Source organism: Neurospora tetraspora, assembly GCF_033439725.1.
Source record: "Neurospora tetraspora strain CBS 560.94 chromosome Unknown B0H65scaffold_5, whole genome shotgun sequence".
In the NCBI taxonomy this organism is placed as follows: Eukaryota; Fungi; Ascomycota; class Sordariomycetes; order Sordariales; family Sordariaceae; genus Neurospora; species Neurospora tetraspora.
The window spans coordinates 2,822,425-2,847,273 of record NW_026944387.1 but is presented as its reverse complement, the minus strand read 5'-3'; the positions used below and the strand labels follow the sequence as shown (position 1 = coordinate 2,847,273).

General features: G+C 45.8%; 5 protein-coding genes across 5 annotated transcripts; 3 read left to right on the top strand and 2 right to left on the bottom strand.

The window, feature by feature from the left end:
* Window positions 1-8,126: 8,126 nt before the first annotated feature.
* On the top strand, window positions 8,127-9,488 carry B0H65DRAFT_443738 (uncharacterized protein; the record flags this gene model as incomplete). The annotated part of the gene is given in 6 exon segments (XM_062825643.1): window positions 8,127-8,275; window positions 8,398-8,430; window positions 8,606-8,931; window positions 9,193-9,298; window positions 9,313-9,347; window positions 9,436-9,488. 6 exon segments carry the CDS (start codon window positions 8,127-8,129, stop codon window positions 9,486-9,488), a joined length of 702 nt encoding a protein of 233 aa, XP_062680757.1.
* Window positions 9,489-13,395: 3,907 nt separating this feature from the next.
* B0H65DRAFT_429519 (uncharacterized protein) lies at window positions 13,396-17,381 on the top strand (the record flags this gene model as incomplete). Its single annotated transcript, XM_062824830.1, has 3 exons — window positions 13,396-14,022; window positions 14,088-16,341; window positions 16,405-17,381. 3 exons carry the CDS (start codon window positions 13,396-13,398, stop codon window positions 17,379-17,381), a joined length of 3,858 nt encoding a protein of 1,285 aa, XP_062680756.1.
* An 828-nt stretch (window positions 17,382-18,209) lies between these two features.
* On the bottom strand, window positions 18,210-19,277 carry B0H65DRAFT_527371 (ESCRT-II complex subunit-domain-containing protein; the record flags this gene model as incomplete). Its single annotated transcript, XM_062828876.1, has 1 exon — window positions 18,210-19,277. The coding sequence occupies exon 1, from the start codon at window positions 18,879-18,881 to the stop codon at window positions 18,210-18,212; it is 672 nt and encodes a 223-aa protein (XP_062680755.1). The 5' UTR covers window positions 18,882-19,277.
* Window positions 19,278-19,674: 397 nt separating this feature from the next.
* B0H65DRAFT_443736 (putative TID3 protein) lies at window positions 19,675-22,120 on the bottom strand (the record flags this gene model as incomplete). Its single annotated transcript, XM_062825642.1, has 4 exons — window positions 19,675-19,885; window positions 19,946-20,076; window positions 20,136-21,974; window positions 22,070-22,120. 4 exons carry the CDS (start codon window positions 22,118-22,120, stop codon window positions 19,675-19,677), a joined length of 2,232 nt encoding a protein of 743 aa, XP_062680754.1.
* Window positions 22,121-22,756: 636 nt separating this feature from the next.
* Window positions 22,757-24,448, top strand: B0H65DRAFT_235042 (peroxisomal membrane anchor protein conserved region-domain-containing protein). The gene is made up of 3 exons (XM_062822247.1): window positions 22,757-23,063; window positions 23,147-23,472; window positions 23,530-24,448. Exons 1-3 carry the CDS (start codon window positions 23,024-23,026, stop codon window positions 24,265-24,267), a joined length of 1,104 nt encoding a protein of 367 aa, XP_062680753.1. The 5' UTR covers window positions 22,757-23,023; the 3' UTR covers window positions 24,268-24,448.
* Window positions 24,449-24,849: the final 401 nt, after the last annotated feature.

The following is a 24,849-nucleotide window of genomic DNA, read 5'->3' as shown; positions in this document are numbered from 1 at the left end:
TTAATATAAATTAACTACTATCGGACTTCGCTATATTTAAAGTAAGTAAAATATTAAGGCTAAGTTTCGATCTAATTAGAGTAAATAAAACGCTAGAACCGGCCTTTATTTTCATTAAAATAAAGGATATATATTCAAATTAAATTAAAGCTAAATTTATCTTTAATTTAATAGGGGAATAGAGTACGAAGGTTAAAACTATTAATTTTCTAATCGGCCCAATTATATTTATCCTCAAAAGCCTTATAATCGAAAGGAGGGACGGGATCATCTATTATAACGGATTTATTTATACTACACCCTGAAGCCTGAATAATCCGAATAACGAAATTAATATTATTAAACTATTTTTACAACGGGTACTTTCACTCTACTAACCCTTTAATAGTAATGCCAGCCGTAATATTATCTTTCACTTTCTCTTTAATAGCCTCCTAAAATTCGCCAAATATTTAATTATATTTAATAATATAATTTACTATTTCGCCTGCTATACTAAAGTAGTCGGTATTTTTAACCTAGTAAAAGAATAGGAAGTAATCGGTATCCTTAAATGGCTTTATTATCTTTACTAAATATTATTAATTATCTAAATCGTTGAAGTATTAAATAAATATACGTATATCCAAACGAAGTATTAAATTTATATTAAATTTACTAGCGGCTACAATAATATCTTTACGCGCCTTTTTATTTATTTTAACCCCTAATATAATTTTTAATAGACGGTTTAAATTATAACGAAAACAGTCCGAATATATATTTTTACCGCTATATAATTTAAGTAATTAAAATTTTTTATTTCTTCTTTTAAAATTATATAATTATTTATAACGTTCGTACGATATTAGTATACAATTTAAATTATCTTCAATCCTAAAATATTATATTAACTATATATTAAATGTTTATATTTATTAACGGACGTTGATAAAATATTGTAATCGGGTAAGTAAATATATAGACTTAATAGTCCCTCTTCGGTCAAGATTGACTACAAGAATTCTAAAGCTATATTACTATTATAACAAAGGATAAAGTACAAAAAGGTTTGAAAAATTCGAACCTAATTATTTACGAAGTAACTACTATATATAAATAACCTTTTTTATCTATTGCGCTTAATAAATTAAAGGGAGCTCTTATATTCGAGCTTAATAGAATACCGATGTAATATAATATATAAATTAGTATATATAATCTCGTTAATTATAATTCTATAGCGTTCTCCTTCGTTATTAATACTAAAAAGAAATTAAATTATTATACCTAATAGCGACTATATATAAGAGAGAGTCGGCTATATCGGCGTTATGTAATATATATATAATATATATATATTATATATTACTTTTAAAGGAATAGATTACTTTTTTGTAAAACTTAAATATCGAATTTATAATTACCCCTACCCAATTAGTAGGCTTATATAGATACTTTATATAGGTTAACGGATTAAATTAATTTACTACTACGAAAAAATCAGCGACGTATTTAGTAAAACTATAATAGATATAAGGATATATATAGTAAATTAAGGAATTTTTATCCTATATTTTGCCCTAATTGAAATTAATATAATATAAAGATATATATAGTAGGTTAAGGGATTTTTATCCTACGCTTCACTTTAATTAAAGTATTAGATTCTATTTTGATTAAAGCGGAGGAGGGCAAATCGAAAAATTAAATTATAATTATAATTATAATAATAATATAATATTTAAGAATTCCTATAGCCTAAAAATGAAGCCGCATTATATTTATTATATTTTAATTTAATATTTTATTTATAAATTAGCGTCTATCTAAAAATACGTTACTTTATAGCCTTTTCGAAGGTAAAGTTAGAGAATCCTTAGAAGGGCCTCGGATCCCGTTCGATAATGCTAAAGTTAGCGTCCGCCGGCTATACTAGAATCTCTTCAACTATTTCCTAGATACTATTAAAATTATAATACCCGGCATAGAGCGGGTAGCTTTTAATAATTAAGTTAGTACCGTTCAATTTCGGGATAATATTATTCTATTTATCTTTAATTTAATATGAATCCAATTTAGGATACGGCAAGCATTAAAACAGAATAATATCCAATTTATCGATTATTAAATAAAGAGAAGGATCGTTAAGGTTTTTAATTACGCTATTATTGAAAATAACTATATTAATTTTATTTTTAACCTTACCTTTCGCTATAATCTTAATCTTACTTTTAAATAATATACTTTAGCATTAAATACCCTTTATTCCAATTAAAATCATTAGATAATATTAGCTATCCTTTACCCTAATTAAAATTATTATTTATATTAAATCTCCTTTATTCTAATTAGAATAATTATAAAATTTTAGGTATTTCTTACTCCGGTCGGAAATATATATAATAGATATAATTAATTAAAGAAATAGAGAAAAAGAGAAAGAAAAAAGGAAAAAGAGAAAAGGAAAGAAAGAATAAGCAATTTATATATAAAACTCGCGCTAATTAGATTAGGATATAGTTAACGTATTATATAATATACTTAATGTATAATTAATATAGAATTTAAGATAGATCCTTTATTACTAATTATACGTAAACGCCGAAGTATTTAATAACGAACGTTACAGTAGGGTCATATTTACTTACTGTATGAAATAGATTTTAATTAAAACGAAGGTTAGGAATAAATAATTTAATAATAGTCTAAAAATATTTAATTAAAGTAGTTAAATAGCGAATTGTAGTGTATTTTAGTAGTTTTAATTAGAATAAAGCGTAGTAAGTAGGTTATAGGTTTAAAGGATTTAATAATTTAAATATAATTAATAGGTTGCGGAATTTAAAGGACTTAGTAATTTAAATATAATTAATATATAAAATGATAATTTAATTAGCGCGCGGAAAGGAATCGACCAGCTAATAAGTACGAGGAGAATATATTATATTAAGGACTAATATTCTAATTCCGTCTATTAACTTTAATTAAAGCCAAGTTTATTTATATATAAGAAATTTATAGATAATAGTAATGGAGCTGTATGTAAATTTTATATTATAGGTTACTAAATAGTAAATTATATTTATAAATCAATCCGAATAAAATTTACAATAATTATCTTTTAAATTAATATACTATCGCTTTCGTCCTTCAAATTTTAAACGTCGGATAATCTATTACTTTAATTATAAACGATAACTAAATCGTCTTTATAATAATCGGAAAGACTAAAATATTCCCAATCCTCTCCTTTCTTTAACCGTACTTCCTTTTTATTAAATTACTTAAATATACCCGAAAATAATTTAAATAGGCTATTATACTATAAATCGGGTGCTTCGAAATTATTAGGATCTAATTATTTATAACGCTACGTAGCAAACGCGTTCTTATATATTATACAAGTATAATTAATAATATCCAAAATAATAAATAGGTTAATATATTTACTGCTATTAGGTCGCCCGAATTCCAATTCTATTACTTTTTAAATAATTATAATAAGGGGTTTAATAATTAATAATTTTATAAAAATAAATTTTATATCGTATATAGAATTCTTATTATATTTAATATTGATAGTAAACGAGCGATTAATATATTTTATTATTAAATTAATTTCTTTCTATTCGCTAGTAATTATAATAACCCTTATTAAACTAAATTTTAAAATAGCCTCGGATAATTCGCTATCGGTAGCTTTTAATTGGGGGAATTATAAAAAGTATAATATTTCGAGCCTATAATTTATAGCCTTTCTATTATAAAAGAAAAATAGTAAATAATTAATAATTTACTAAAGTATATTATAATTATTAAATTAAATAGCGTAAATAAAAAAAATTAATATACGTATAATATAGAAATACTAATAGATACTATATAATTAAATATTAATACTAATTCTATTACCTTTTATATATTTATTAATATATCCTTACTAAGTACGTATTTCGTTATAAACGTAATCTAATTACATAAATAAATAAGAGAGTCTATTAATTTAAATAGCGGCCGAAAATATACTCTTAATACTCTCCCAACTAAGGGCAGTAGGATTTAAAAATTAGGCGTCGATTAAATTTCGTATAAGGAAGGCAAGAATTTTAAAATAGAATATATTATAAAAAAGCCGCGACTTGTAATAAAATTTAGTTTTATGCTCTTTTATCTTTTTCGCTCTCTTAAGGTTATATATATTTTATTTTATAAGAGGCCAAAAGTATCGAAAAATTAAATTAACGAAGTTTATTTTAATATAAAAAGATATAGGAACGGAGACTATTTATTCTTTATAATTATATACGTCCTATATATTTAACTATATTAAGATGATTTTACGAATATAGAATATTATCTTTGAATTAATATAAATAAGGAAAAGCCTATCGTTACATTACGTTTAATTTATACTTAGAAGGCCGAAAAATAGTTTATTATATAAGTAACAAATATTTACGAATTTACCTTCGTTTTTATTGATAGTAGGGGTTTAGAGGATAAAATTCGTCGGCGTCTAATATCGTTAAATTTTAAAGAAGGTATAACGGGGTAGATTGTTTTATTAATTGAGAATTAGAAAAAAGGATTGTAATTTATTGGTTATTAACGAATAGAAAGCGGGACGAAACGTTTATACCATTTAGGCAAATGTTAGAATAATTTATTTCTTTTAGAATAGAATAATAAATTAGAATTAATCGGGACAGAAAAGGCTATATATATTAGAATTACTTATTAATAAATAAATAATAAAGTTATATATTATATTTTACTAATTAATATTAAGGCCTTAAACGGTATTTAAATAATTATAATTATTGTAGACGATAATAAGATTGGGATTAGAAACGATATATTTAAAATTGGCTTAAAAGTGTAAATTTGAAGTTATAATATAAAAAGTAATGGTATTAATTATCTTAATATTTATAAGGGTTTCGATTATTATTATAGTCCTAATATACAAACTATACATATTGAATATAATTAATATATTTTGGATACGCTTCGTTACGCCGTTAGTATATAAATATAAACTTATAAATTACGAAAGGAAGTCGGAGTTCTTAGGGGTAATAATATTTATAATTATTATAAAGATTATATATATTATAAACAAAATAATATTGTTATAACAAATTTGTAATTTATAGAATAGTTAATATATATAGGTATATTTCATTAAACCCCGAAAGAATAAATATATTTAAAGTGCGCATTTAAATAAGTCGGTAATATACCCGCTTATAATTAATGTAACCTATTTAATATTATATAAATTAGTGATATTATATAGTTTACTATTATTTAAAATAAAAGAAGCGTTAAACTTTATAAAAAATAAAAATAATTTAAAATATTTAACGAGAGAAATAAATTCCCGACGGAAAGTTTTTATATTATATAAGTAATTTTCGTTACTAAATTATATAATAATATTATAGCGATTAAAAGTTTCGTATATATTTTAATTTCGTAATAATTTAATAAATTATTTAATATAGGATCCGGATAATTAATTATTGTTTCGAATTACCTTTACTTAATTATCGATAAATTATTTTAATATCCCCCTCTTAAGGTTAAGGCGGGCTTAATATTTTTAAATAATACGAGTGAAGTATTAATCCGGATTGTGAATACCCGAATTTAATTTATTTTAGAATTCGGGATTAATTGGATTCGATAGAGGATACGGAGATAGGTAAGGGGTTAGATTCGATAGAAGAAACGGAATTGGGTAAAGGGTGAAATTAAAAGCTACGGGGTTTAGAATAATACGGGGTATTAAATATATTAGTATAATTAGGTTGGTTTAGAAGATAGAGAATTCGGATATAAGGTTGGGCGAATTAGGCGCGAACGTTAAATAATTATTAGGTAAAGTTAGAAGGGGTAATTTATAAAATAAATAGTACATCGAATTTAGCAAATAAAATATTACGATTTAGTAGATTTTGTTTTAATTAGAGTATATTATATAGAGAAAGAATATAATTACAATTGTACGATTTAGTAGACTTCGCTTTAATTAGAGTTATAATTTCGGTTGACGGTTAAAACGTTTAAAGTTAGCTTAGACCTACTACTATAGAAAAGTATACCCGTCCGCTGATTGGTGGGTGGTGTGGGGGGGTGGGGCGGGCGGGCGTGTTTCGGAGGTCCAGTAGGTTTGAGGTCTAAGACTAGACCTAGCAGTCCTTGGACAAGCGCTCCTGCAGTGAGCCTTGTGTTTCGCAAGATTCTGGGGACGCTGTGGTCTGTGGTCTGTGGATGGGTTGAACAGCCCAGCAATCGCCGCCTCCTGCTTCGCCGTATAACTACGTACAGTTGGTCGTGGTGAAATGCCATGTGCTACCGATCGGCCGCCAGATGAAAACGGCAGGCTAGTCACTCACGCTCTCCAGATCCCAACCCATGGAGTTGGGAATAGCGCCAAGTTTCGTGATGCGCTCTATGCAGGCTAGTCATGTAAAAGGGGTTAAGCCAACAACTCAAGCAAGACGGTGATGGTTTTCTGTTTTGGGCGACAGCGTTATGAGGCCCCGTGGTCGCCTTCTTGACAATTCGTTGCGTCAGGGCGTTAGACAATGCTAATGGCATACCACGCTGCAGTCTATGACTATCTTCCCGAGGTATTAAAGTAACACGGTGATATCGAGGGGGAAGCTTAGGAGACGGCAAGGTTGACGGCGAAGCATGCCCAAGTGGTAGGTATTCGGCGTCAGAACTGTTTGAAGAAACAAGCTCAAAGGCCATAACTTGGGAACAAGATATTTGACAGAATCACCAGAGCACCATCCTCAAGCGTCGAATCGGTCCGCCCCTACGCTCCAAGGTGTGGTTACACCAACGACAGCTACGTATCATCTGCAGTGAGATACCACAGCGTAACGGTCGAGCCCGCCAACTCCGTTTGTACTCATGTACGGTCCTATGAGGAATTAGAAATTGTTAGCGCCTCGCACTCTGACAGGACCAAAGGGCCTAACAAGGTCCGTTTTGCCTTGGTCTTCCTTTTCCTAACGGTCCTGACCACGCCAACACCTCCGAGGCAGTCACTCTCACCCACCACTGCACCCAGCGAGCCATCCAGAATTCTTTGATTGCACAACACCAGACAAACCTCCACGTACAAGCAAGCCAGCACACAAGCACGACGCGAAGCCTGTGTGTGTGTCTCCCCTCAGTGAAACGAGGTTTCACCTTCTCTCCTTCCCCCAAAACCTTGTTGGCGGATGGAGTTTGCACGCAGTGACAAGTCTCACCATGAGGTACACAATGCCGCGGGAGCAACTCGATATACGAGATTTTGAGGGTTTCTGTCACCCTTCATCCGGGAATGAAGGGAAAGAAGCAGAATCGACAACAGCCGTAGCCCAGAAGGAGAGTGACAACCCGACGGCCTACTATCCCATGGGGCGCCAACCTCATACAATGCCTAGTTTTGCGAATCGACACCATTCTCAACAACACTCGGCCAGATTCTTGTCGACAAGGGTCATTATTAGAGTCTCTCATCTTTCATGATAATCGTCAAGGAGGGGCTTTATACATAGTAAGTAGGTAATAACTCTTGGCCAGGTACATATCGCGCTTGTCATGCAAATACCACCTCGAGCCCGAACGGCATGTGTGTTGCAACTGCAGCGCATGTGCTGCAACAGTCGGTGCGGTACGTGAAAGGCGCTTCTGCAGGGTGCTTGTAGGTAGGTTACTACCTACATACGTACCTTTTTCTGCAGGACCTATATCGAGCTCCATGCTTGGGATACCATGATGCCATGGATAGCCCTTCTGCCGGGGCTCGCTGGACCTCGCTGGACCTCGCTGGACACCTCTCGTCACTCGTCACTCGGCATCTGAGATCGGGATCATTCGTCGTCTCCTGCGCGCGGAAACAAACCCGGCACCCTTTTTTTGCCGTGCCGCGCGCCATGCATCTTCGCTGGTCTTCCAGAAACCTGACAGAAGCCTGCTTAGATGGATATGAACAAGGGATCGCGGACGAGGGAACTGCACGAGGCGTGATAAGCCCCGAGAACCTCATCCCTGGTGAGAGTTCGTCTCCCGCCTTGGCTTTACAACGATGATCCGGCATCATAGCCGGCTCAAGGGGATACCTCTATCATTGCCCAAACATGCAATTCTCGGGCCTACCGAGACAGGCTTTATCTTCTCGTTCTCCCAGGGCCCGACCCCTACCGAAAGAGTCCCGTGAAGATTATCGGCAACCACGTCAAGGACAACCATTTATAGCGGGCTGCCTACCGGAACTTTCCATTCAACGGTACGTGTAGAATACACATGCCTGAGATGCAAATCCATCATGTTCCTCCGCTGTGGCGGTCTCGGGAAGCATGTTGTACCTGCAGGAGCCATGATCTGGACTTGCACCGTTCGTTGAATCAGTGCAAGCTACTCGGGAAGAAAAAGACAAGCAGGGTAAGGGGGGCTTGTGTCTTAGACGCACGGAAAGCATACGATACCGTTGTCGTTTTAACGCTACCCGATACGCAAACTCTGCGCCAGTTCAACATGAAGCGATACGTTTTTGTCGACGCTCCCGCATCAACTTGAGACATCGTTCCAGATAACACTTCCGAGTCGATGTGCCTAGGCATAGAGGTAAATATGCCGACTCTCAAGGCAAATGTACAAACCCGAATATCCATCCCATCTTGCTGCAGCTCTCATCTTGCACGTTTACTCGATACCAAGTCGTAGTTCCCGTCGGTCATACCAGTCCTCGCCATGACTTGACTGCGCGGGCCGTTGATGGTACCTCTGATGATCGGGTCAAGTTTGACAGGCAAGCGCGGGATGTTTTTACATCAAACAAGCCACCTACTAAATCGGCATTCCCCCCTACCTCATCCATGGCTGACTTTTACAGCCAGACAAACATGAACGGAAGGGCCGAGAGAAGATGGTCTAGTCTAGGGGGTAAAGGTGTCCGATACCACTCCCTACATACTATCACTGTGCACTCCCACCACGTGGGCTCTAACACGCCGACATACATCATGCCGACCTATCGGTAAATCATGGTCCTTCGAAGCAACATAAAGGATATTAAGGATTCACTCAAGGAGATCCTTCTTCTCCTTTGGAAGCCCAGTCCACTTATTACTCACTCACAAAAGCTTCAACTTCCACTTGTCTCTGAATCAAAACCAAAACCGCCACAATTGAAACATGAAACAGGAACCATCCACCACCACAGAAATGTCCCAAACTGCCAAACCGCCAAACCGCCAAACCGCCAAACCCGTCACGGCAACCAGACGGCTAGATCGGGGGATTGCGAACGGTAAGTATGTACAGATTTCGCTCTGCTAGGGACTTGAAATCAGGATCAGGTAAAGGAATGGATAGGTACCTAGGCACCGGATAACGGGACCCTGCCGCATGGAGCCGAAGGGTGGGTGCCACGGGTACATAGCATAGGCCTGATGATGGGTGGATTCGGTATTCAAATCTCGTTGGACTTTGAGAATTGAGCAGAACCTGGCTGGGGGGCTTCGAAAGGGAACTGGACCACGGGAGATTTCAGTACTTGAAGGATTGGGAATTATGGGAACGGGGAGCGACTGGAGACATGCGTATATGGGCTGTGTGGCTGTGAGTACCCGTCTGAGCCCGTTGTGTGTCTCGCTCGCTCTTTCTTTCAAATCCTATCAAGTTCAAACTTGACCGTTCTATTTACTTATCTCCGTCCGCCCCCACTACTTCCAGACAGACACGCAGATACATATGTATTCAGCGAGTCGAGTGTTCACTTCAGTTTCAGTCTGTCTTGTTTCTTTTTGACAGGTTGGTTTAGGTAGCTTATCGGCTAGACCTGTCATGATTCATATCCATGCTCATGATGGGCTTTTGAATACCGAGGGTCAAGAGAGTCAAAAGGGTGGTTGTTACCTCTGGTGTTTTGGTATGTACGTGTTCATGTGATGGATCAGAGAGACGTGTTCAGGTTGGTTATTTTCTTAATGCCTCTCTTCAAATATCTCTTCGAATTATTTCTTGACCTCTCTCTTCACCTCTCTCTTCACCTCTCGCTCTTTACGTTTTCTTAATTTTCTCTATTTCTTACTCTCCGTCTCAATCTCCTTTTCTGCACAAACTAATAAAGAAGTTTGTAAGTGGTAAATCTCAGTCGCCGTTGGCTGCGGGCAGTTGTTCAGTTACGGGGGTTACCAAGATTATAGTGACATTGATAAGAGAATCATGCTATATAAACTTGTAATAGGCGCACGATACATAACATACAGCTATATATAGGGTAGAGAACTCGGGATGAGGCCGGTTCTCCTATAGATAAGCTACCCATCGCCTAACTATTAGTTGGGTCGGTGACGACTCCGTCGAGTGGACGCACTCGACGAGGGTCAACGAAGAAGCGTTTTCATCGTCAGACGTGCGGTCTGGCGACGGGAATTAGAATTGAAGAATTATAGTCGTTAGACGTGCGGTCTGCGATGAGAGGCCGTTTGAATTGAAGAATTAGTGTGAGGCTGCGGTTTCTTAGAAGTTGTCGTTAGGCGTGCGGTCTGCGAGCAAATTCATTTTTTTGCCGCTCTCTTTTTCACTTTATGTTTGTCCTCCCATACTTTTCTTAACTTGTTTCTTCCATGCTTCCTTTTTTTTGTTGCTGGCTTATCATGAGCTGAGTGGGGAGTAGGTGCTGTTTGGACTTTGGCTGGTTAGGAACTCAGGGTAGAGCTCTACCAGGGAGAATATCGCGGTGTCTTCCTATGCTTGCTCACTCCCGTTGAGACTCATTTTCCGGCATAGCTTATGATAGAAGCTGTTGCTGGACAAATATCAAGGAGGTTCAGTGCATGATCCCAATGTACACAGGTGGTCATGATGCTGAGAGTCCAGTTCGGGAGTTGCGAGACGCTATCGGCGTTGTCGAGAACAATTGCGGTGTCTCCTCTGACTGTTTGACTGGTAACTCGACCAAGAAGGGATAAAAGGAATATAAGCGCAAAATATTGGCAGTGAAAAAGAAGATGATTCCTTTCGGGTGTTGCTCAAGGATTGGAGGATGTTCCATGAACGAGGAATAGCAGAGACACTTGTCACGGATCTATCAAGAAAGGATAGAATCCAGGAAGCTCTGGCGACCAGCATGCCTCTTCATGTCGGGAGATCCGACGGACACCGAACTTCGACTGCAAGATTCGCTCACAGATGTTGTCAAGAAGAACCAGTCGAGGGCATAGATCATCCAGTATGACTGTATGAAATGCCCTTCCTTCATTCAGCATGACCATCTCCGGAACAGTGTGCTCCTCATGTCCGCTGGCTCTCTTCATTATTTGTTCCTCAATTCCCCTGAGTGAGGCTCACCGAGAGATTGCTGATATTTCACAGGCAAGATTGCCGTTTTCTCTTTCAGCCACTGGGATAGGTACGAACTCTGAAAGACTTGAATGCCATTGTTCGTGATTGAAGCAGAGTTGTTTGATGGCATCGATGTCGATATATCAAGTGTCTCGTGCGCTAACTGATCTTCACTCGACGATATCATGCAATGTCTCCGTGGTCTCGCTCATGATGCGCATTTCAGTTGGCCTGTTACTCGTATGCTGTGATGCGGATATCTTCTGTATATGATTGGGAAAGCTCAACCTCGACTTCAGTTCAGATCACGGTCCGAACGCCGAACAGAACGTGACGCACGTGGGTCAAAGACGAAGCTGATGAGTTCTAGCCTTGAGGCTGTTGGGCCACAGAACCGGAAATCATAGGCACTGGTGGCTGTTGGTTCTTCAAACTGACCCCATTCGATTAGCTAAAACCACTTTGCACGGCATGGTTGGAGGTGAGTTCATCAAACGATGTATATTGGTGTGGGATGCTGGAAGGGGAGAAGAGATCGGACTGGAAACATCGAGAATCTGCTGGAATCCTCCAGCTAGGACATTGCAAGGTGACGGCTGCAAAGGATTCGTAGCCAGTGAGGACGCATCGTGAAGAAGTGTCTGATCTGCAAATTGATGCGAGTCTGGTGTAGAACTAAAATTTCACACACACGTTCCCATCCCGAGTTGCACTCTGGAGGACGGCAGGTCCTGGTGTTGACAATTGATCAGGAGGTGTTGATGCCATGTGAATGAAGCAGGAGCCCCTTTTCCTCGTCAGGACGGCCCGCCAGGAGCTTCTGGACGGGAATTGGCAGCTGTTGATGCGAGCTGCTTCGGACAATTGCCCAACATTTTTGTGCGGCAGCCAGCAGTGTGCCAGCCTGGCGGGCCTGGTAACGGCCAGAGTTCGTCAGAGCCGATTGAGGTTGAATTTCGACACGCCATTGGCCCGGTCTTTTGGGTGCTGCGGTTTTCATGCGTGTGCTAAGCCACAAGTGGAATGGTTCGCCAGTACCCAAAGGCTAGAGTACGTACCTGCCACTTCGCCCGCCTGGACTGGCCCAGCAGCCGTGGAGGGGAACTGGCCAGACAATTTTTTTGGAGATGTTGAACATGTTGCAGCGTATCAGCGAGCTTCCAGGACAACCCCATTCTGGACACAACTCCCACTTTTATCCACCTCACGACCAGGTCCCTACGGCCCACGCTAGCCTCCAGGACCCAGCTTGTCATTGACCCGACCACGGCACGGGCAATTGTGGCCTCTTCGAGCTCCGGTCCGCTATAACCTCTTTTGTTCGCCGCCTTTTGGCTCGTCGCCGTCCCGAACCTTTAACTTTTTCCTCCATCCGCTCCATCCACTCTCCCCCCTCCCCCTCTTAGAGACTCCTTCCATTGAGGTTCCCCTTCTTCTCCTTCACCACCTACCCCCAGGATTGATCGCCAGTCCTGTGCATCATGCTATAGAGAGACCAACAATAAGCTTGCCACCTATTGTCATCGAGTCTCCTCGCCCGTTTCCCCCTCCGTCTCGTCTTCTTATCTGTCCTGCATTGGATTAGCTTTTTACCTACCCTTCGGTATTTCACAGGCACTGCCGAACCTTTAGGTTATAAGCTTCGAGCTGCTAGGTGGTCCTTTCTCCCAACACAATTTTTAATCAACGTCACTACTTTCCGGCGCTGTGAGTTACACCACCTGCTCCCACCCCCGCAACTGAGCCACTTACTTCAGCCTGCTTGGTTGCTCTACCCTGCCCTGCCCTTCCTGTCCCCTTTCCCCTTCACACTCTTCACGAGCAACGAAACGGGTTTTGGAATGTTTCAGACCGCGGAAACCACCAAAGCTGCAGTTCCCGTCTCGGACTCAACATCCCGGATACCGACCCCTAATCTGCCACAGCTCCCAAGCTCCCCCTACCTCTACTCTAGCACAGCCATCTAACCACAACCTCCGCATCAGATAACGAGAAGCGCCTGTTCCGTACCCCCAGTTCCTTGGTACTTTATCGCCTTTTATCATTATCACCATCATAATGGCCGACTCGACCGAGCAGTCAGCTGCCGCGCAGCTCTTGCAACAGCATCTGGAGACAGCTTCCGACGCCGGCTCCTCCCACCGCGTCCTTGTCGAGGAGGTTGAGGACGAGGACCTTCACAAGCCCGTCTCTAGCTCAGACACTCCCGCCGCGCCCAAGCCCGCTCCCAAGCCCAAGACGCTCGACACGCAATCCCGCGAGCTGTTCCCCGAGCTGGGCGGGCCCAAGCCCAAAGCGAGTGTTGTTGCCCCCATCTGGGGTGCCAAGAGCAACGCCAATGGAAGCACCAATGGCGCCGCTCCGGCCAACGGCACTCCGCAGACTTCGGCACCGCCTTCCGGTGTTAGCACCCCGATCGGCTCCGGACGGCAAGGGCCCGGGCCACATCCGTTGAGCATCCCGGGTCGCAATGTCGAAACTATGTTGCTTGACCCGCCCCACATCCTTCCCAGGACTCAGCTCAAGCGTCCTCTTCCCGATATTCTGAAGGACTTGAACCGCAAGGCTCGCGCCAACGTGACCATGCACGCCCTGGGTAACGGCCAGCTCAGGTTCGACGCTGTTGGTCCCCAAGAGCATGCCACCCAGGCGCTCAAGGACTTGGTTAACCAAATCGGCACCAAGGTTGGTTTTACCCAGACCCTTTGTTGATCGAATCGTGAATAATGGAGCTAATTCTCTCTTTCCAGCAAAACATCACCGTTCAGATCCCGTCGTCGGCGAGGGCGCACATTATCGGCAAGGGCGGTTCCACCATCAAGGCTATTCAGGAGAAGACCGGAGCGAGAATCCAGCTACCGAAGGCTGACGAGTCCCAGCCTCCTGCAGACGAGGACGATGATACCATGATCAACGTCCACATCGAGGGTAACGCCTTTTCTGCTGCAGCAGCTCAGCAGGAAATTGATAAGATTGCCGGTGAGCGCGCCGCCAACGTCCAGACCAAGTTGCGCAATATCCCCGCCGAGTTCTACCCATTCATTGCCGGACCCAAGAACAACCTGGTACACAAGCTTGAAGAAGACATGGGAGTTCAGATTCGCGTTCCTCCCTTCCAGGGACAGTCCCTGCAACCCCCCAGTGTCCCTGCTCCTGGGCAACGCCCCATCTTTGCGCCTGCTCCTCAGGACTACAACATTCAGCTCGCCGGTGAGCGTACCGCTGTTCAAAATGCGAGGGCCGCCATTGAAAGACGTGCCGAGGAGCTTCGCCGTCAGCTCGCTCTGGAGCAGCTGTCGATCCAGCGTGGCCGTCACCAGTTCATTATCGGAGACAGGGGTGTGCCTGTTGACCAGTTCTTCGAGGACACCGGTTGCGCCATCATTCTCCCTAACGATGAGGATGATGACATGGTAACCATTATTGGACCCCAAGACCAGGTTCAGGCTGGTCTCGAGAGGGCCATGGACCTCGCTATGAACATGCAGTGCTCCAACATCGACATCTCCAGATTCCACCGTCAGGCTCCTGGAGGCGCTGCGGCCCATGCCCGCAACGTGACCCGCTATCTTCGTCAGCGGAAGGCCATTGAGCAGCTCGAGAGGCAACACAATGTCCAGGTGAACACTCCTTTCTCGAGCGAGGGCGCTTTGCCTTGGGAGCTTTATGCTCGTGATGGCAAGAACGCCATTAGGGCCCAGTCCGAAATCAAGGGTCTTGTGGACAGCCACCCTCCCGCTCGTATTCAGGCTGTTCAGGTTGATCCTTTCTTCCACACTTACATCCGCAAGGATATTACTCCCCGTGTCAGACATGATTACAGGGTGCAGTTGGTTGTCCCTGAGACTACTGAGGCCAACGCCCCTGTTCTCTTGGTGTATGAGGGACCTTCTAACCCGACTAGCTACGAGATTCCTCGCGGTCAGCCTAGCCAGTCCGAGGTCAGCGAGATGCAGAAGTGGTTGCAGGACGCCCGCCAGCACATCATCGGCCTTGTTAACCAGCAAGAGGAGATCATCCAGGCCTCCCTGGATGTTCCCCAGAAGTACCACGACAAGCTTAGGAAGTTTATTCGGAAGGAGCAGGATGAGCGCAGAAGCCAGGAGAAGATCCCCGCCCGTGTCTCTAACATCGGCACCACGGTCAACATCAAGGGCCCTCGTTCTGCTGTCGAGAACCTTGCTTCCAAGTGCGAGGCCTTCATTGAGCAAGAGAAGGCTGATGAGAAGGAGCGTGGCTTCACTTTGGAGTTTGAATTCCCGCAGAAGTTTGCTAACCACCTGATTGGCAAGGGCGGTAGCAACATCCGTGAGCTCCGTGAGAAGTTCGATGTTGATATTCAGGTTCAGGACGGCAAGGTCGAGCTTAAGGGTCCCAAGGCCAAGGCTGAGGCGGCCAAGACCCACATCCTTGCTTTGGGCCGTCAACTCCAGGATGAGGCCACTCACATCCTCAAGATCGACCCGCAGTTCCATCGGGCCTTGATCGGTGCTCAGGGTGCACAGATCAACCGACTGCAGACTCGCTACAAGGTCTTGATTTTCTTCCCTCGCACTCAAAAGGCCTCCAACGACGACGAGTCTGTTGCCGAGGCTTCTGATGCCGGCAAGCCGCGCCGCCAACAGGCTGCTGACGAAGTCATGGTGCGCGGACCTAAGCGTGGTGCTGACGAGGCTCGTGACGAGTTGCTCTCTTTGTTGCAGTACCTGAAGGATACTTCCTACACTGCTACCGTCACTGTCCAGCAGAAGCAGATTCCTTCGCTCATTGGCTCTGGTGGTGCTGCTCTCGATGCGCTCCGTAACGAGACCAAGGCTGTCATCGACATCCCCAGCGCTCGCGACACCGCCGACGGCCTTGTTGAGATTCAGATCAAGGGCACTAAGGAGGCCGTTGCTGCTGCCAAGAAGGCCTTGGAGGCGAAGAAGGCCGTCTTTGAGGATACCGTTGTCAAGACTGTCGAGGTTGACAGGAAGTACCACAGGAGCCTCATTGGCGCAGGTGGTAAGTTACTGTCACACGTCAAGCTCATGCAGCGAAATATGTACTAACTTAAATTCTCCGTAGGCTCTACCATCCGTGACATTGTTGTCAAGGCCGGCGGCTCCGACGATCGTCGCGAGATTGCTCGTGCTGTCCAGTTCCCCAAGCAGGACAACAGCGATAACACCATCAAGATTGAAGGTCGCACCTCGGTCGTCGACAACATCATTCAGCAAATCGAGGCTATCGTTGCTGAGCGCCAAAACCAGGTTACCGAGGTCATTGAGGTCCCTGTCGAGAAGCACAGATCTCTCATCGGCCGTGGTGGCGATGTCAAGCGCGGTCTCGAGTCACAGTTCAAGGTCTCCATCGACGTCCCTCGCCAAGGCAGCGGCCAGACGGGCATCAAGATTGTCGGCCAGTCTGCCGATGTTGAGAAGGCCAAGGCTCACATCCAGTCCTTGACGAAGGATCAGCCCGGCGAGACTCTTCAGGTCCCCCGCGCTCTTCACCATTCGGTCTCCAACAACGGTCAGATTTTCAGGAGGCTGAAGAGCGACCACCATGTCACCGTCGACCATGCGGGCCATTCCATTCCCGCCAAGCCCGCTGCCCCTGCGAGCATCCGTGCAAATGGCGGTGCTCTTCCATTGATTACTGATGACGAGGAGTCGACTGCTGACGCGCACTCCTGGACTGTTGTTGACCAGACCTCGACCGAGGAGGGTGACATCCCCTGGGTTATCCGCGGCTCTCCCGAGAACATTGAGAAGGCCAAGAAGGTCATCGAGACTGCGATTGAGCAGGCCAAGAAGGAGGATGCCATTGGCTACCTCATCTTGCCCGATCCCAGGACCTATCGCTATGTGATCGGCCAGGGTGGCACCAAGGTCAACCAGATCCGCAAGCAGAGCGGCTCCAAGATCACTGTCCCCCGCGACCAGGCCAAGGGTGAGGCTATCGAGGTTGTTGGTACCAAGGAGGGTGTTGAGAAGGCCAAGGACTTGATCCTGGCTGCCGTCAAGGAAGGCCAGAATGCGAGCAGGTCGCCAAGAGAGTAGAGATCTATTTTGTGAAGGCTATGGGTGTTGCCGGTGAGGTGACAGTTGGTTGACGGGCATTTGAGGAGGACCCAGATAGGAACATGATCGGAGGCTTTGCGCTCCGCTGAGCGATATCTCTCTGGACCCGATTTTTCTTTTTTTTTATCTATATCACGGGAGGATGGATGACTTTTTATGGCCACTAAAATTTTCTGGGAAATGGATCAGAAAAATGAAATGGTTGACGCAGGTTTAAGGACGTAAATGAGGAATAGGAATTGACCCTTTACGTTTCACTGGTTAGAAGACGAGAATGACGCGACTCCCGTTGACATGTGCAGTGTTTGTGCTTCTTATTATCGCTCATTCTTGATATTCCTTGCATATCAACTCGGACAAGCACGATCTAGGATCACTTGATGGCATGAAAGTTACTGCCGGGCTGTATTATGTACAATAATCACCGATCATCATACACACTAGCGAAAAAAACAACTTTGTGAGGTATGGAGACCGCCACATTCTCGCTGTACCGCTACTGTGTATGTCCATCTCTCCCTTCAGATTCCCGAACTTAGAACCTTGTGATGTCCCTGCGTTTTCGTAAGCAAATCCAGAACCAAAGCCTTGCTCAACAGTGGAACACATTCCATCTACCAGTATACCGGTCTCGCAACCCCAAGTGAACAGAACACGTTCATCAACACATCGATTCATCGCTGACATATTCCATAGCCCATGTTTATGCCCCCGTACTTCTGTTATCCACGCCCACCCACCCAACCAGCCAACCTCTCCCCCTTCCCATCCCTTTACTCCTCCATTCATCCCCCCCTCCGCTCAGGTCTAAAAGAACTTAACTCCCAACGAATCCTCCCCACTCTGAAAAATCTGCGCCTTCCCCCTCTTGACCACCGTCCCCAGCGCCTTGACAAGCACATCCCCATCCATCCCCCAAATCTCCGTCCCCCTCGTCCCCTCACCCTCCCTCAGCTCGTAAACCGTCAACACGCTCCCGCGCTGCCCCGTCTCCTCCACCCATCCTTCAATTAATGTCCCCCATTCCTCTGGTGTCCGCCAGTAGATGAACGCCTCCCCGCCTTCCTGCTCACCAGCTCCCCCTCCTCCTCTTGTCGTCGTCGTCGTCCCATCCTTTTTATTGGTCTGACCAAGAGGAACATACTCAGCCCGTCCATCCTTTTTCAAAAAGTCCACTACCCCTTTGATATCACCCAACGCCAGCCGGCGGTTGATGCGCGGGTTGTTGAAGGGAAGGGTGTCAGGCGACAGGGATACGCGAAAGAGCCGGTGGTGGCGGCAGTAAGACAGCAAGAGGGAGGACCATTTGGTTAGTTGGGCGTGGTGCGTCGTTAGGTTGGTTTGGCGGGTGAAGAAGGGCGGGAAGAAGAATTCGCGCGGGAAGGGGTAGGTGTCGTTTGGGAGGAGGGTGCCTGCTGTTGTTGACTTTGGGTTGTTGGGGGTGCTGGAGTCTGAGGGGGCGGGAGGTGTTGTTGACATTTTGGCTGCGGCTGGAGGGGGTTTGAGGACCGGTTGGTTGACTAGTTTGGTAGGTGGCTTGAGGTTGGTCGGGTGTAGGTAGATGATTTTTTGAGTGGTGAGATTCGGTCGGTGACGATGATGGAGAGTAAGATACGGCAACTTAGACGACTGTACGTAGCGGTGGTAAGGCGAATGATGGGAATGTTCAAGAGTGGAAGATGAAGGTTGAGAGTGTGATCTGTGTGAGAGACGAAGCTCCTAGCTTCCTGACGTGCTTGGGTCGGCGTCCGGTCCGGGGAAGTCGAAGCTCGTGGTTAGTGGGGTAGGTTTAGCTCCGGGCCGCATCATTAGTGGGGCTGTCAATCTGTGAGCTTAAATCAGCCCCCTGGCCCTGAAAGACAGGAACGGTTTGGGGGTTCCCGTCTGTGTGGAACTTGACGTCGTTCAGGCTCGGATACCTCTTTATAGTTTATACAAGCCATATAACCCAGGCACCTATTATCACGATGTGGAATTTCACGGCTTTCAATGTCAATGCTACATGGGCAATCACGCAGAGGCTCGCAAAAGGTCCATCCATAGCAATAAAGTGGCATTACTCATAACAAGCAACTCGAAGACCAACGCCTGGCTCACCCAAAGGTATCCGGAATCCAGCTCATGTCCAGCAAGCATCCTGATAATGACCTGACAGTAGTAGCCCCATACAATTCATATTTCTCATAAATGCTTCCCATTCAATCCAATCCAAATCCAACATTTTGAATATGAACAGTGAAAAGAAACAGCTTTGGTTTTGCTTTTCGTCGACTTATACATCGACCATCGGGGTATCTTCATCCTCCATCTCCTGGTCGTCAATCCCCAACTCCTGTTCGAGCTCGTCTGCTACAAAAGTCTCGTACTCCTCCAGGCTTCGCTGGACGTGCATCTTGAACTTGATGACATCGTTGAGCATGCGCATCGTTTCCGTGTGGAGCTCCTCGCGAAGTGCGTTGGCTCGGAGCGTGAGTTGCTCATACCTATTGTCCACTTGTCAGTACACCTTATGTTATCGCGGAAAGAGCCATGGGCAAACCCACTCGATATTGGTGTTCATCTCCCTCTGCTCCATAAGCTGCACAGACTCAGACAGTTGTGCCCGCATCTTGGCGAGCTCTTTCTCCATCTTCTCGATCTGGGCATCTGAAGCCATTTTCTGGGCGTGGGTGACCTGGACTCATCGTTAGCAAGAGCAATACTGAATAAGCAGGGCATGCAGCACTGAATTACCTCTTTAGTCTTTTCATACTCCTCCTCTGCCGCCCGCGACCGATGTTCAAGGGCTTCGACCTCATTACGCTTATCTTCGATCGCCTCCTGAGCGCGATCGAGCAAGTCATGGTCCTCCATCATGACATCCATGGCCACCTTCCTTCTCTCCGAGACCTCCTTCCTGAGTGCCAGGAAGCTGCTCTTAACTTGGCCTCGGAGATCCAGATTTATGATATGCGCAGGCTGGTATCCCGTCGTGGAGTCGGCCAGCAACCTCTCATTCTCCACGCCGCCCAATGGCTGCCCGTTTGGTCCTAATACGCCTTGCATCGACGATGCAAAGTTGGGCGCCCCCTCGTTCACGGTTACCTGCAACTCGAAATTCTTCCCCTTGGCATTGACCGCCGTGGCTGGGATTAGACCGATCTGGTAGGCAACCGTGTTGTACTTTTCGACCAACCGCTCGAGCTCGTCCAGACGCTGGCTTGCTTCCATCTCGCGCTCGGCAACCTTCTTTTTGACGTCCTCGAGCCTCTGGGAAGCGGATTCGATGCTCCTTTGAAGACGTTCCCGCTCCGAGGTCATGCGGTCAATATCCTGCATGCTAATCCCCTGGTCATCCACCGCCTTCTGCATTTGTCGCCGCTCCTCCTCGGCCTCCTTCAGCTCGACATGGAGCTTGCCTAGCTCCTCTTGGAGAACCTGGATACGGTTTTCGTACTTTTCTGTCCTTTGCATGGCTAGGGTGTTGTACTCTTCGAACTTGATCTTGTCCTCCTCCATAATCTTGAAGTGGTTGTCCAAGATGGCCGGGTCGGGTGTCGACTTTTCGAGCTCCTGAATCTCCTTCAATAAGCGGGCATTTTCCCCTTCGAGAATCTCCAGTTCTTGGATATACTTGGCATTGGAGCGTTCAAATGCCTCCGCCATCCCCTGCACATGCGGCTGTAGTGCCCTCTCCACGTCTTCATCACCTGCTTCGTCATCCATATTGAGCCAGTCCTGGTATGCGCTGGTGAGGAAATCAAAGATGATCTGGTCGCCCGCAATGTCGACTCCGGCTTCCATACAGGCGTCGTCGTACTGGTGTCGGGCGTATCCTTCTAGCATCTGTGCTAGCTGCATCATCCAGTGCAGTAATCCCAAGAACGTGCTCCAATTCTGACCTCCGACCGCGGCGATTTGGCTCTTGGTGATGCTCTTCTCGTACGGATATCGCAGCTGTTTGAGTAATGGCGGCACCTCCTGGTCGATATTCTTCTGAAACCGGTAGCTCGGGTCTATCCTGTGGTAAAGCCACTGAAACAAGTAGTTAAAGTCTTTTTGTGTTGGCGACTTTGTGAAGTTGTCGGACAGCTTGTGATTCATCTCCATCTCGAAATTGTTCTTGGCTAGGTACTCGAGCAACTCCTGGCCAATGCGATTCTGGAATTGACGGTCCTTGAGGGGGCGCGGATCGCGAGGCACGCCGGCGGGTTGGGGCGCTTGCTGGAAGAAGCTCATATGCCCACCAGTTAAGGGACCTCCGCCGACGGCCGATGGTCGTGCGCTCGGGCGGTAGACGCTGCTTCGTCGGTCGAGTTCTTGCGATGATCGAGTGATACCGGAACTGCCTGGGGTGCCATAAGGTTTGAACTGCGACGTGTTCATGTTATGAACGGACGCACGCTTCACCGAGCCCAGGCCAATGTCGGAGGATCGCTGGAAAAGAGGTTGGCTCGGTCGCGGGAGGGCCAGAGATTGCCTCCCCGACAGAGAGCGGCCATGGCCCGTTCCTATCGTGCCGATCGTGCTTTGTCGTTTGAGTGTGGAGGGTGGTGCCGGGATGCCCGAGTTGAGGTTGACGCCATGAAGGGTCTAGAGAGAGGAGTCAATATTGTTTATCGTCGCATCGGAAGGGGAGTGGTCTCGATCGCGGAAACATATGAAGAAGTCACGGGGGGAAGTCGCACCTCCCTTGGCCGTCGGACACTCCATAGGCCTGCGTTGCTGTCTTGCGACATGACGGCGAAGGCCTCGTCAACGTGCGCCTCACTTCTGCCGTCCTAGTCGCGTGATTGCCGTGGTAATATAAACAAAAAGAGAAGAGTACTAGACTGGGTGTAACTCTGTCGAATAGATGCCGGCGATAATTCTCGTGATGGTGATTATTTCGGATAGCTATGCGCTTGAGCTAATGTTGGTATGTATTCGCGCGGTTCTGAAGGCAATGCATCAAATGCGAAACCGCAGTCGCGGATTTCGTCGTGTCCAAGCGATAAAGTACGGCAGCAATGCAGGCCGGCACGGATAAGATACCTCTACCGTGCTGTGAGAGAGCGGATGGTGGGGGAGGTTGCTCCGTCAGAAGTGTAAACAAAAGAAAGGCAGTGGGGCCGTGGGAATCATTGGGCCAAACAGTGCCAAAACATCGGGGGTGAAAGAGTGGATCCAAAGCGACCTTGAGGGTGTTGATTCGCTTCAGGTGCTTTTCAGCTCTGCACTCTGAGCCAGTCACTGCAATGTTCAGCTGCGCTCTAGGCCTGTCAGAGGAAAAGGAGAATTAGGGAGAGATGGGGAACTATCAGATCAACATTCGTTCGGGGACATAATGGGTGTGGAAGTAATGAGCAGCTGTTAAGATACTACTGGCAGTCTAGCGCACAGCCAGACCCCGGTCCCATGAGCCTCGGCTTCAGGACTCCATCCAGCGGCCCAGCCATTCCCCCCGAACCGAACGGCAACCAACCTGCCATTTGTTTCCACTTCCTGTCATCCCATCGCATTCAGTCTCCTTCAATAATTATTCCATCAACCGCCATCTGCCATCGCGTCGCGACTGTTCCGGCCGTCTGCCTCTTCCTCTCGTCTCGCCAGTCCCAAGGAAGGAACATCATCTGTCGCATTTCTATTAAACAACATCAGAAATGGCCATCCGCGAGGACCTGGTCGCTTCAGCGGCGCAGTGTATGTTCTGCCCCTGTCTTGTCCCCTGCTACCTCGACATTGAGATTGAGATGCCAGAAGCTCACACGACAACAACACTACAGTTCTTCAAGACCCCAGTGTCGCCGCCTCGCCAATCGAGAAGCGCATCGCTTTTCTCCAAGCAAAGAACCTCTCCCAGGAAGAAGTCAGCGCTGCGCTCGCCCGCGCCGAATCAGGAGGTCCACCGCCACCGTACGCCCAGTCGCCCGCCTATGCTCAGTCGGCCGGACCCGTCGCAGCACAGGGTGGTTCTCCGCAGTACTATGGCTATCCCCCATACGCATGGCCGCAGTCGACTACCGAGGGTCCCAGGCGGGACTGGAGGGACCTGTTCATTTTGGCGACCGTAGTTGGAGGCGCGTCGTACGGCCTGTACAACCTCGGCAAGGTAGGCCGTCAAACCACCTTGCAGTATGCATTAACGGAGGTATTAACTAGTTGGTAGCGCTATGTGTATCCTCTTATTGCTCCTCCCACGCCGGAGCGTCTCGAGCAGGACAAGAAGTCCGTTGACGAACAGTTCGACAAGACCTTCCAACTGGTTGAGCAGCTGGCCAAGGATACCGAAGTCCTCAAGGCTTCGGAGCAGGAAAGGACAGAGAGGCTCGACAATGCCCTTGAGGAGTTGGAGACTGTCGTCAGGGACCTCAAGGCGGCCAACAGACGCAGGGACGACGAAGCGCAGAGAGTACGGGACGATGTGCAAAACCTCAGAGACTCGATTCCAAGGGCACTCAACAACCAGAAGGACTTGACCGACAACAGGCTGCGCGAACTCAACACCGAACTCAAGAGCCTCAAGACCCTCATCTCGCAACGCATGAACCCAACCGCCACCTCGACTAGCGTCAACAACTACCTTCGCCCCAACGCTAACGGAAACGCGATCCCTTCTTCGGCCCCTGCTACACCAGCCCTCGGCGGTGAGAATGTGGACCCCAACAGCAGAGCCGCGAGTGTGCAGGATGAGCAACCCAAATACCAGCAGGAGCAGCAGTTCGTTCAACCTGCCGCCCCCAGGCCTTCGCCTTTCAGCAGCGGAATCGCTTCCGCAGGCAAGCCGACTATCCCTGCTTGGCAGTTGGCCATGGCCAACAAAACCGCCTCGGCTTCGACGGTCGGAGTGACGAACGGTACTGCGAATGATGGAGCCAGCAGCAACGGAGGCGACGAAGCCGCTTAAAAAGCTGTTCTCCAACCAGGCACAACGATAAAATAGCACCGGAACTGGATACATTAATCGGCATGAACATAAACCAAAATGAGCGATTCCCCCTTGTTTTCTGTACAGTAATAGGCTCCTGTACGTTGTTTAAGCGGGACAGGACACAGTAGCATTGTGAAGCATGGGACCACTCATTCAGTCCCCTATTATGATAGCGCGTTTGGATTTCAAGAAGGTTTTAAGCGCGGATGTTGCATGGCATTAGAGCATGATATCAAAGACTATTATTTTCACATTTCTTGAGGTTAGGTCATGAACTGACCTGAGACATCCCGGACACCTGACTGCCCAGTATATCTCCCTATCTTTGACCGCTGCTATGGGATTGCCGAGGCAATTCTTGATTGTTGTCCTCGGCCACAAAACTGGAGGGGCAAAAATGCCATGGTCGAATAGAGATGCGCAAACGGTCAAAGAGGGAGTTGCTTATTCAGCTTACACCCCTAAATATAGGGCTTTCATCCACATCGGTGCAATCAGAGCACCGCGCCTCTGCAGTGAACTAGGTAGAGAATGTAGGTATTAAAGCGAATTGTTACA